This window comes from Staurois parvus, unplaced genomic scaffold (assembly GCF_062004578.1).
Source record: "Staurois parvus isolate SC_StPar_1 unplaced genomic scaffold, SC_StPar_1.0 ptg000207l, whole genome shotgun sequence".
Taxonomy (NCBI): Eukaryota; Metazoa; Chordata; class Amphibia; order Anura; family Ranidae; genus Staurois; species Staurois parvus.
This window is the reverse complement of record NW_028318003.1, coordinates 6,341,939-6,354,848: the sequence shown is the minus strand read 5'-3', so window position 1 is coordinate 6,354,848 and position 12,910 is coordinate 6,341,939. Positions and strand designations below refer to the sequence as shown.

At 42.8% G+C, this 12,910-nt stretch overlaps 1 protein-coding gene across 1 annotated transcript in view; it reads left to right on the top strand.

Annotated features, from left to right (window-relative positions):
* The window catches only part of MFRP (membrane frizzled-related protein), an 88,787-nt gene extending 81,448 nt beyond the window's left edge, over nucleotides 1-7,339 (top strand). Inside the window, exons 11-13 of the mRNA XM_089678575.1 lie at nucleotides 1,997-2,131; nucleotides 2,262-2,389; nucleotides 7,059-7,339. Of these exons, the coding sequence (XP_089534701.1) occupies nucleotides 1,997-2,131; nucleotides 2,262-2,389; nucleotides 7,059-7,283 (488 nt within the window). The 3' untranslated portion in view covers nucleotides 7,284-7,339. The remainder of the gene's footprint in view (nucleotides 1-1,996; nucleotides 2,132-2,261; nucleotides 2,390-7,058) is intronic.
* The last annotated feature ends 5,571 nt before the right edge of the window (nucleotides 7,340-12,910 follow it).

Sequence of the window (12,910 nt, the reverse complement as noted above, 5' to 3'; positions counted from 1 at the left end):
ACATTTATAAACAATATAGGGTCTGAGATTAAAAATCCCATTTCAGTCTTTGCAGATGACACCAAGCTGTGCAGTGGAATAATGTCCTTACATGATGTCTCCAACTTACAAGCCTACCGCAATGTACTCGTTAATTGGGCAACTATGTGGCAAATGAGGTTTAATGTTGATAAATGTAAGGTTATGCACTTGGGGGCTAAGAATATGCATGCATCATACATACTGGGGGGGGTACAACTGGGGGAATCAATGGTGGAGAAGGATTTGGGAGTTCTGGTAGAACACAAGCCTAATAATGGCATACAATGCCAAGCTGCGGTTTCTAAAGCGAGCAAAATCCTCTCTTGTATTAAAGAGGTATAGACTCCAGAGAGAGAGATCATATTACCCCGGTACAAATCATTAGTAACACCTCATCTGGAATATGCAGTTCAGTTTTGGGCACCAATTCACAAAAAGAACATTGGGAAACTGGAGAAAGTACAGAGAAGGGCAACCAAACTGATAAGAGGCATGGAGGAGCTCAGCTATGAGGAAAGATTAGAGGAACTGAATGTATTCTCTTGAGAAGAGGAGATTAAGGGGGGATATGATCAACATGTATAAATACATCAGTGGTCCATATAGTGAACTCGGTGTAGAGTTATTCACCCTGAGGTCATCACATAGGAGGACAAGGGGGCACTCTTTATGTCTGGAGGAAAATACATTTAATCTCCAAATACGTAAAGGTTTCTTCACAGTGAGAGCTGTGAAAATGTTGAATAGACTCCCTCAAGAGTTGGTTCTGGCCAGCTCAGTGGATTGCTTAAAAAAAGTCCTGGATTCTTTCTTGTATACACAAAATATAACTTCTTACTATTTATAGGTAAAGCTGATCCAGGGAATATCAGATTGCCGATCCAGGGAATATCAGATTGCCTCTCCGGGGATCAGGAAGGAATTTTTTCCTCTGCAGGAGAAAATTGGATCACGCTTTGTTGGGTTTTTTGCCTTCCTCTGGATCAACTGTGGGTGTAGGATTATAGCTTTTTTTATGGTTAAACTGGAAGGACTTTTGTCTTTTTTCAGCCAGACTTACTATGTAACTATATGAGACTGCTGCTGGGTTTCGTCATTTTGGATGTGATGTCAGCAGCCCTACTATACTTGAAGCTGTCACTCAAGCGGTAATGGTGCATGGAAGCAGCCTAACCATGTATCTCTCTAATTGTTAGTACCTGCTTCTGTCTTGTCCGGTTTCTTTTTGCAAGCATTCCAACACTCTTCTTTTGCCTATTGGTCTGCCCAGTGGTCTCCACTTTCAGACCTCCAAGTAACACTGGCACAAAGTACAGTCACATTTATCGCAGGTGTACATGGGTTGAATGGAGGGTTTGTGGATTGAAATAGATTTTCAGCATGTAGCTCGGGTAGGATGAGATAGGACTAGGTGTGTGCTGGCTTTCAGGAGCTAGAAGTATCTTCAGGGTCTGGAAGAGATGTGCCTTTGAGGGATGAGAAGTTGCTTATGTAATTGGGAGGAAGGCAGACATGTTTGAAGTCCAACCTGAGTGGCAACCATGGCTCCTTCCACAAATACATATAATAGATCTGTTGAGGTTTTGGGATTTTTTTTAACTTTCAGTGATAACAGTAAACAGGACGAATAGAGAGGGAACACAGACAGCAATAAAACCTGGCAGGTGTTCTAATCACTTTTCACTCTAGCCAAACAAAAAAAATGTCTTTAGGTTATATTAAAGCTAAAAAATTAGAGTTAGGACGACCCACCCCAACTCCACTCTGCTTACTTTGCTGGCACATAGGAGCTTCATGACAAGACAATGAGGTATTATGTCAGTAGGGCCATCAGATTAAAAAGATTGAAAATTACTTTTGAAATGATGTTACCATGCTAAAGCTTGGATAAAATATTATTTTGTGGGCTTAAATACACAATTAATTGCTCTTGCAGCATAGTGAAGTGTAGCCAATGTCTTTTTTCTGATGTTAGTTGAATGCAGCTCCATGGATTTGAGATGCGGTGATGGAAAATGTGTATCTCTTCAATGGGCTTGTGATGGATGGCAGGACTGCTCTGATGGAAGAGATGAACTTGACTGTCCTGAGATACCTGATCCTGAATTGGGTAATCATTTTATAATCTGACTATCAGTTAGTTACCTTTTGCTATTTCCAAACCACACACATTTGTTTCTGATATTTCTAATGACAGGCTAGAATTAACTTTGTATTTTATTTTCTTTTTTGTGCTGTAGAGAACCCATGTCGCCCACTGAATGTTCCATTGTGTCAGGGTCTATCTTATTCTCTCACAGTGTTTCCTAATCTCTGGGTGTCTCTTCTGGAACAACCAGCTGCCGGTGATCTGCTCAAAGGATATAAGGTAGTGTGGCTGCCATTTCTAAATCTAACTAATTAATAGTTGTAACTTTGCATACAGATGATCAAAAAATGGAAATTCCACTCAATTGGCTATTTAGCAGAATTGACCCTGTTATTTTCCTTATTACTGGACTGGCAAAAAGTGGTTCACTTACCAGTTCTCTATAGAACAGCACCACCCCCAAGAGGGCTCTATCTGTATGAAGAATATATTGGGGGAGATCTACTAAAACTACTGCACTCACAATCTGGTGCAGCTGTGCATGGTAGCCAGTCGGCTTCTAACTTCAGCTTGTCCAATTAAGCTTTGGCAATAAAACCTGCAGACTGATTGGTTTCTGTGCAGAGATTTTGCACTTTACAGTTCTAGTAAATAATCCCCTTTGTCTGACAAGGTCACAAGATAGCCAGACTCATTGAGAAGATACAGAAATACCATCCATTGCAGTCTGATTCAAGTTTTAGATTTACAAAGGACCATTATGTCTAGTTTTGTGCAGGCCAAAAAGCCATTTATTTAACCTCTGGTGGCTGGATCTAAACAAGAGCTTGCTAAAGTAGTCAGTATTGACCCCCAATAGTCAATTTGGCTATTCAATGGATTAGAAAATGGTTTGGGGTAAAACAGAATCAGTAAATTTCTGGAGTTCAATAAATGATGGAAGGTTAATTGGGATCAATTAATTATTTGAGTTTTCTATAGAGCACCGCACCAGCCTGTAGCCTTGAAGGAGAGATGGCTAGCAGCAAGGCAGTGTTGCTTCGGGATAGATGGCCAGCTGCCAGTGAGAGCAGCCATGAGTTGTATTAGCTGTGTGTTGTCACTAGACTTGTTTACCATCATTTTTGCATTGTGTGTCTGTGACTCTGCAACTTCCCCCGTATAGGGGGAAGGATATACTTACATGCCCACTTCCGATCCTAAAGATACTCCCTTCATTTCAAACTAGGGTTGCCACCTCATCCCTTTAAACCCAAACACATATCAATTACACAGGTTCTGAGGCTGATGAAGGTGGTAATTAAACTCACTTAGTGCTTTATCTGTATTAAATTAGCCACAAAACCTGTGTAATTAATATGAGGTCAGTTTTAAGGAGATGAGGTGGCAACCCTAGTTCAAACACTGTTTGAGAACCTGTGAGTACACCCACCTCAAACTCTGCTGGAGAGCCAGTGAGTTCACTTACAGTACCTCAACTCTGTGAGTACACCCATAGCGAAAAGAGCACTGTCAAAGAACTGGTTGCTTTGCATTTACCAAAAATTCAGCATTGTAACCATAATGACAGCTACTGATAATGAGAGGAAGTGCTGCCATTGTAAACAAGAGTATTTCAACACTTGGATTCATAGCTTCATTTATCAATGAAACAATAACGCCTGTTATATGTAAAGAACTTCAGTAATGGCACTATGAAACCTTCTATATAACTTCTGATTTTTAAAAAGAAATGCTTTGGGGTCAATGAACAAGTTCATGCTTTTGTAAAGAGCACCTTCACCCTAAAATTAATCTCCTCTTGCCCTGCTTCTTTCCACCCTTTAAATTGTATATATATATTTTTATTATATTATTTTAAACATTTATTGTGCTGCAAAGCAGCATTTCTGCATTTGTCAGCTAGACGAGAATGCATCTGGATCACTCCACTCCCCTGCGCATGCTCAGATGTGTTGCAAGGCTTTGGGTCTTGACAGCCCTGTGGCACATCTGTGGCACATCTGCACACGTGGGGTTTCCATGTGCATGTGCAAAGACGGGGATGTTTTGTTAGTTCCATGTTACCCATCTTTGCACACATGCAGAAAATACCCAGCACCTAGGCAGAACACTTTGGAATATCTGTGCACGCGCCATAATGGTGGTGCAGAAGGGTGGAGGAGGAAGCCACAGAAACAGAGGTGTAAGCTCCATTTTATAATGTTGATGTGTTAAAGAGTCTGGTGACCCCTGATCTAAACTGGTCAACTTATAAAATGTCAAGAGGACTGCACAATAGTTTTGTTTTTATGAATTTGTGTTTCCCTATGCATGTGCACTGATTGTGAGCAGCACCCCAACAACCTGTTAAACTAGTGGGCTGTGCAGGGCACCATAGTACACATTTTTTGCATTGTGATTTGTTGCATTAAAAAAATCATGTCCAATTTCTAGTGCATTAAAGCTAAAGTTTAGAGAAAAAAATCTCTACAGGTTTAGTCACGTCACTTACCTGTAATGAAGTATGTCCCCTTGTGCAGGCAGCTGGATTCTGGAGAAATCTTCACTGCAGGGATACCTGTCCTCTTCCTGTCTATGAACTTCCAGCACTGCAGTGGTTTACAGATTCAAATTTTCTGGCAAAACAGCAATACAAATGGTTCAACGGAGACACTCCCCCTCCTCCTCCACTGAGAAAAGCCCTTTCATTGATTAAAATAAAATACAGGATAACTTGTCAGGGAGATAGAGAGGGGAAAGGGGTCCATTCTATGCTAACACACAGTCATTCTCTCTGCAATCTTTCATACACCACAAGGCCTTGTTGTCCAATTTTGGACTGCTTCCCCAGGTGTGTTCCAGCGAATCATACCAGAGGCCATAAATGTTCATTCCCTGTCCCAAGCTCAGAGCTGAGTTAATGAACAGATGGCTACACAGGATGATCATAATGATTCTGCCCCCAGCATGCATGCTGCAATACTCAACAGATGGGTGAAATAAATACCACTGTGGGGGAACATACATTCACCTGTGCTAGGACCCTCAGGCACTCATCCATTGTCAGTGTCACTGCTCATCCAGTCCTTGAGCTGGCCATACATTATACAATTTTCTTGTGCAGTTTCCTTTAGATTTACCTTCAACTTTGTAGTGCAAGGGCCTGCATGATTGCATACAAATTTAATGTGTTTAGGTTTGAGCTCATATTTTATGCTTTGGTAAATCTAAAGGAAACTTGTAAAATGTATGGCTAGCCTTTTGTTGATGTTGGTTTTACAATTTTCATCTGCCTTAATACAAATCAATTTGCTCTTCTAGGAGGCATGTGTGTTTCAGGTGTGTGTTTCATACAGAGTGCAGGATTCAGGGATGTGTTACGTACAGAGTGCAGGATGCAGGGATGCATTACGTACAGAGTGCAAGGTTCAGGAGTGTGTTTCATACAGAGTGCAGGGATGTGTTACGTACAGAGTGCAAGGTTCAGGAGTGTGTTTCATACAGAGTGCAGGATGCAGGGATGCGTTACGTACAGAGTGCAAGGTTCAGGTGTGTGTTTCATACAGAGTGCAGGATGCAGGGATGTGTTACGTACAGAGTGCAAGGTTCAGGAGTGTGTTTCATACAGAGTGCAGGATGCAGGGATGCGTTATGTACAGAGTGCAAGGTTCAGGTGTGTGTTTCATACAGAGTGCAGGATGCAGGGATGCGTTACGTACAGAGTGCAAGGTTCAGGTGTGTGTTTCATACAGAGTGCAGGATGCAGGGATGCGTTATGTACAGAGTGCAAGGTTCAGGTGTGTGTTTCATACAGAGTGCAGGATGCAGGGATGCGTTACGTACAGAGTGCAAGGTTCAGGTGTGTGTTTCATACAGAGTGCAGGATTCAGGGATGCATTACATACAGAGTGCAGGATTCAGGGATGTGTTACGTACAGAGTGCAAGGTTCAGGAGTGTGTTTCATACAGAGTGCAAGGTTCAGGGGCGTGTTATGTACAGAGTGCAGGGTCAGGGATGTGTTACGTACAGAGTGCAAGGTTCAGGAGTGTGTTTCATACAGAGTGCAGGATTCAGGGATGCGCTATGTACAGAGTGCAAGGTTCAGGTGTGTGTTTCATACAGAGTGCAGGATTCAGGGATGCGCTACGTACAGAGTAAGATCAAAGCATCATTCTGGAGGACGGGTGAGGTGCTGCAGTTATGTACAACGTGCAAGGTTCAGGACTGCATTTCATGCAGAGTGCATGATTCAGAAATGCGTTATGTACAGAGTGCAACGTTCAGGTGTGTGTTTCATACAGAGTGCAGGATTCAGGGATGTGCTACGTACAGAGTGCAAGGCTCAGAAGTTAGTTAGATCGCTTACACTTACGTTCTAAAATTTTGATTAACAGCATACAGGAGCTGAGGCAAGAATGGAGGCATCAGATGGATAACAAATGAGTGCAGCTGAGCAGGACCTGCAGCAATGTGAATATCCACTAGGCCAACCTGCGATGTTGGGGTTCGGAGGAGCCAATATGCATTTCAGGGGCTCTGGCCCCTTTTAAAACAATTTACACTTCTTTCCAGATACATGGATGTAGAAATATGTAAGCATTAAAGGAAAGATTAGTTTGTTAATATTCTTACCTCCTTATTGATCACTATATAGAAACTTCAGCCAGATGGCCACTAAAGCATTAGCTTGGTGGTCATGCCAAGTTCGATAAACTATGCAGTACACAGAGCAGCACATGCGCAATGAGGAAACTTAATAGCTATACTATCTAAGGGGTGGGGGATACCCATAGGGTTTTTTTTTTATAGGAAGGTGCTGGAATGCACAGATACTGTATGATAATATATTATGTAGCCTGTTGATCTAACATATGCTGTACAGTTTCCCCTTAGGTTTTCATTAATTATCCCCGTTATTAACATTTACATTTTAAATGATTAAACTATTCTTATTTTCTCCAACAGATCCTCCAGGATCTGCCATGTTTTCCTGCCTTGCGCCCATTACTGTGTGCCCTGTTGGTTCCCAGCTGTTCATCTGATGGTGGAGCTTTACAGCCTTGTCGTTCAGTGTGTTTGAATGCAATGCACTTATGCTTGACCCAAATCGAGCAACTTGGCTTCTCATGGCCTTTCAAGTGTGACCATCTACCACCACGTAGCCAGCAACCTGACTGTGTGATTCCCTGAGCTTAGACTGGCTGTACATGTAAAATATGAAATCAATAAATGCATATTATTTATCAGTCTGAAGTCTTTTTGTCTCAGGTGACACCTTTTTTGAGTAGCTTGGGATGTGTTCCCCCCCCCCTGCCTTATAGGCCCCGGCTGCCTCTTTTTAGAATGAATAAACACAGATTCTCTGTTGTGACATTTAGATATGTATGCACGTCTGTGCTATTTTCCAAACCACATAGAGTAATTTAGTACTTTTTAAAGTGGTATTAAACCCAAACATATTGAAGCTTAACAATTATTAGATGTGGTGGCTGCATTAGTTTTCCTTTTTTATTTTTTTCCCTCTGTTTTCACCTGGAGATCTGGCCAGAAACATACCTGTATTAGAGTGCCCCCATTCTGGATGAAGGAGCACAAGGGGCAACTTAGGACAGCAGCATTGTCAGTCTATACTAAAAAATTGTAAGCCAAACTCCAGCTCACACTTTCTAATCAGTTGCAGCAAACATTTTTTTCCTTTTGGGGTAAAGGTTTTTTTTAATAAATAAAAGCTGATCATTAAGGCGCCCCTGTCAGTGGAAAAAAGGTTGTCTCATCACTGTAAATTGATACATCTGGAAGAGAGCTTGTTCTTTAGAAAAGCAACAGACTTACTGGTTGGATCACCAGATGAAAATAGAAGAAAGAAGGCCTAAATAAAAAAAAAACTAACGCAGTCATCACATCTAAGAATTGGTAAGCTGCGATATAATAAATATTTGCTTTTGGAATTAATACCACTTTAACATACTAAAAATTGCCAATGTGCTTCACTGCTTAGCTGGCTCACACTGTAGCTTGCGATGGATCTGAACAAGGTGAGTGTTAAAAAACACAAAAGTTTAAAGTAAAAGGAATTTATCAAAAGAGGTACAAACAAAATCACTCAGCTATTACATACAATTCCACCGTGACCTCAAATTCCACCTCAAACAACATTTACTAGTTAGAATGCATATTGGATACTTGAATTTTCATCAAGAGAGAACTCAGCCACAAACTGCATATTTATTTTTAAAATCAAAACATCATCTCCTATTTTCTCTGGTAAGCATATACAGTAACCAGGGTAGCAGTATAGTGGTTGTAAACGATGATCAAAGCATATCCTAATGTAGTGTGTACTTTTCTCAATCCAGAGATCATTTTTTGTCTGCTGCCTCATTCCTCTGCTAGCTACTGACAAGTTTTCCTGACACCAAAAGGTAAAAAGGTGACAGGGGAAGGAGCTCCAGCATACAGGCTGTGATTGACAGTCTCAGCTATGTTCCTGTGTGTAGGGGGGTCCCTTCACTCCAATCAGCTTTCACTGAACTCTGCAAAGTGTACCTTCAGCTCACTGTGCTCTGCTTTCTGGAAGCTCAGACAAGCTGTATAAATTCTGCACTTTGATCAGATGTAGAGGAAAGAGTGCACAGATACACAGGTACAACTTATGTAGGAGTATTTGTTTCATCTCTATGTATCACCTGAGACTAGTCACTTTACTGGGTATATGTGAGGGTTTATAACCACTTTAGCCAGCCAGGGGCAGCACAGCCAAGGGTAGCATTGGCAACTATCATCTTGGTTAAAGTATTGATCGTGGCTTAAGTATTGAGCATTGCACTTTGGCTCTGCATCATCTGAATAACTCTTCTCTGTCCCATCACAGGTAAATGTCTGTGCGCAATATCCATCTGTACTATCACCCATGCCATGTATGAATGCTAATTCACCCTGCACTGCTATATGATAAATGTCTGCGAGCAATATCCATGTCACATACCTGGTTGGGGAGCCTGATGTGGAGAGAAGGCATCCTCTTACAACTCCCGCTCAGAGCCCCTGATAGTGGGAACAGAGGGCGCAGAGCCAGGAGTGGCATGAGTGCCGGGTAGATCTGCAGCTGACGGCAGGTAGCTGAAGACCCAGGAGATCTGGATACAGGCCAGGTGCAGATGCAGGAACGTAGGTGCAGCAGCAGGCAGGTATGGCAGCAATCAGGATGCAGGCTTGGTGCAGGACTATGGGTGCAGCGGCAGGTAAGTATGGCTGTGACCAGTATGCAAGCCAGGTGCAGGACCGTGGGTGCAGCGGCAGGGAAGTATGCCTGCCGTCAGGATGCAAACCAGGTGCAGGTAAGTAGATATAGCAGAGTCAGACAAGCCGGTTCATTATTAAGCGAGCAGATCAAGTACAAGGGAGCATGCAAGCAGATGGTAAGGGATAGCCGAGGTCGGTGCAGGCGGAGTTCTTTCTTAGTCAGGTCAGATCAGGATACAGGTAACAGAATCAGGTAATATGTGCAGGGACGTTGTAGACCACAAGGCAATGATTTTACTATTCTGCAGGTTTAAATAGCCCACCTAGCAGTGATGTGCCTCTGCGCATGTGCTCCCGCACGCTCCTGCGCTTGTGCACTTGCACCACCGCGGCCCGAGGGGATCCGTCACCATCACACGGCTGCATGGCAACAGGATCCCTGAAAATCCATCTGTACTATCAACCATGCCATTTATGAATGCTAATTCATCCTGTACTAATTCACCCTCTACTGCTATGGTAATCTATACTGCTTTTAAAATCTAACTGAAGCTGATTCAAAATTATCAGTGTTCTTATTGGTAATCATTACTGCTTCCAAAATCTATAACTCTGTCTCTATTACTGTGGTGTTTATTTTGCTCTTATTGTCTAACCCAAATTTATGAGCTGATCCTAATCTTTACAACTCTGCCCTCCTGCTCTCTTGTTGTCTCTTGTAGTCCTCCTTTGGTGTGAGAAGTTTACCCTGCTAGCCATGTGTCTCTGCTATGCATTCTTAATTGATTAATTGGCAATACCCCCCATCAAACTCATAACTTATAAATTTAGGCTTTCCTTAGGGAAGGCACAGCCAGGGGTAGCATTGGCAACTATCATCTTGGCTAAAGTATTGATCGTGGCTTAAGTATTGAGCATTGCACTTCGGCTCTGCACTTCAGCGAATGCACAAAGCTCAAAACCACAGCAGACAACTTCAAATACTAATCAGACTACAGGTGACCTGTTTCTCCAAGCAGCTCTTTCAGCTCTTACCCAGTCTGCTTCTTCATCTCACCACTCTGTAACATGCGCTCCCTACTCCTCCTTCTCACAGTTGTATCCTCTCTCTTCGAACTCTCTCTCCTTTACCCCTCTTCTCCACCCCACAGCTTATATATATTACCCTCACTCCTGTCTTCACCTTATTACTGTACTCATCAACTCCTGCTAATTCTGAACCCACATACTAATAAAACCTCCAGGACACTGGGACCTGTCCCTCCATATAAGTCATACTCACATATTACCTCTCTTACCCTTCTGCTTTTAACACCTGGAGACATTTCCCTAAATCCTAGACCACTATGTTTTTCTTTTGACCAGTACACCCGGCACACCCTATCCTCTAACAGCAGCCACAATCCACACAATCTGGTTACTATTCCTCTTCTTCCTAGAACCAGCTTCCCCTTTTCCTGTGCTCTTTGGAATGCCGGCTCTGTCTATAACAAACTCACCTCTGTCCATGACCTTTTTATCACAAACTCCTTTAATCTGCTTGCAATTACAGAAACCTGGCTTCATGAATCTGACCTTCCCTCTCCTGCTGCCCTCTCTCATGGTGGTCTCCTCTGGACTCACTGTCCCAGGCCCAGTGGACGGAAAGGAGGTGGAGTTGGAATCCTCCTATTCCCACAAAGCACTTTTCAGGTTCTTCATTCACCTCCCTCTCTGTCCCTCTCCTCATTTGAAGTTCACTGTATTTATCTATTCTCTCCAGTTTCTTTAAGAATTGCTATGATCTCCTGGACCGGTATCAAGCTTCCTTGATGACTTCTCTACCTGACTGCCTTACTTTCTCTCTTCTGAAATTCCCATAATCATTCTTGGTGACTTCAACATCCCTGTTAATCTTAACACACCTGCTACTTCTAAACGCCTAAACCTAACCACTTCTTTTGACCTAAAACAATGGACACATGCTTCTACTCACTCCAATGGTAACTGCCTCAACCTTGTATTCTCCTACCTATGCACTCCTTGCAACCTCACCAACTTTCCTTTTCCCCTCTCTGATCACTCTCTTATTAGCTTCACTGACTCATTGGCTTCCTCCTCCTTGTCTTCCAACTACCAGTTACCCGTAGAAACCTTCACTATCTTAATCCAGCTCTTCTTTTTTTGCCAACAGTTTCTATGCCAAATCTCAGCCCTGTCCTGCCCCAACCTGGCCACTTCTGTCTACAACAGTTCACTGTCATCAACCGTGGACACATTGGCCCCCCTCACTACACACAAAATTAGGCCCTGACCGCTACAGCCCTGGCAAACAGACAATACCAGATGCCTCTAAAAAAAGTAGCCATGCTGCTGGAGCATTTATGGTGTAAGACTAAGACCCAGCAAGACTTTGACCAATATAAATCTACCATTCAAAAATACAACTCCTCTCCCCACACTGCCAAACATACCTATTTTATCACTCTCATTAACACCCTCTCACGTAATCCCCAACTCTTTTCTACCTTTAACTCTCTACCTTATCCTTCTTTCCTCCACCCACTAACTCACAAACTGCCCAGGAGATCACTAATCACTTCAAAAATAAGATTGATACAATTTGTGACGAGTCTCCACTGTACAGATATCTCCCTCACTCTACACTCCTTGTCCACCTGCACAATCTATACTTCCCTTGTTTAACCCAGATACTATAGAGGAGGTTGGTAAACTTTTTTCTAAAGCCCACCTAACCACCTGTCCCCTGGACCCTGTTCCTTCGCAAATACTACGGTCACCCTCTGGCTCTATCCTTCACTCTTTAACTCATATCTTCAATCTCTCCCTTTCTACTGGCATCTTCCCCAACTCTCTAAAGCATGCGCTAATCACCCCCATACCTAAAGGCCTCAATGGACCCCACCAATCTTAGCAACCTAAGACCCACCTCCTTACTCCCTTTTGCCTCCAAACTCCTTGAACGTCTAGTCTACCACCGGCTGAGCTGCCACCTTATTGAGAATAACCTTCTCGATCCCCTTCAGTCTGTATTTCGCCCACAACACTCCACAGAAACTGCTCTCCTAAAACTCACGAATGACTTGCTAACTGCCAAAATTAATGGTCACTATTCCGTCCTCTTACTCTTGGACCTCTCCGCTGCCTTTGACACAGTTGACCACACCCTCTTTCTCAAAAAACTCTATTTACTTGGTCTCCGTGACTTTACTCTCCTTTGGCTCGAATCTTACCTATCTCACCGCACCTTCTTTGTCACTTACAACTCTACCTCCTCCTCTCCTACTCCTCTTACTGTTGGGGTCCCCCAAGTTTCTGTCCTTGGACCTCTCCTATTCTCGATCTATACCTCTTCCTTGCATCAGATTATAGCTTCCCATGGTTTCCAATACCATTTCTATGCTGATGACACACAAATCTATCTCTCTACTCCTCAACTCACACCATCACGTATCACCAATTTACTAACAGACATATCAGACTGGATGTCACACCACTTCCTAAAACTCAATCTATCCAAAATTGAGCTCATAATATTTCCTCCTCCACATACCTCTTCCCCTGATTTCTCAGTC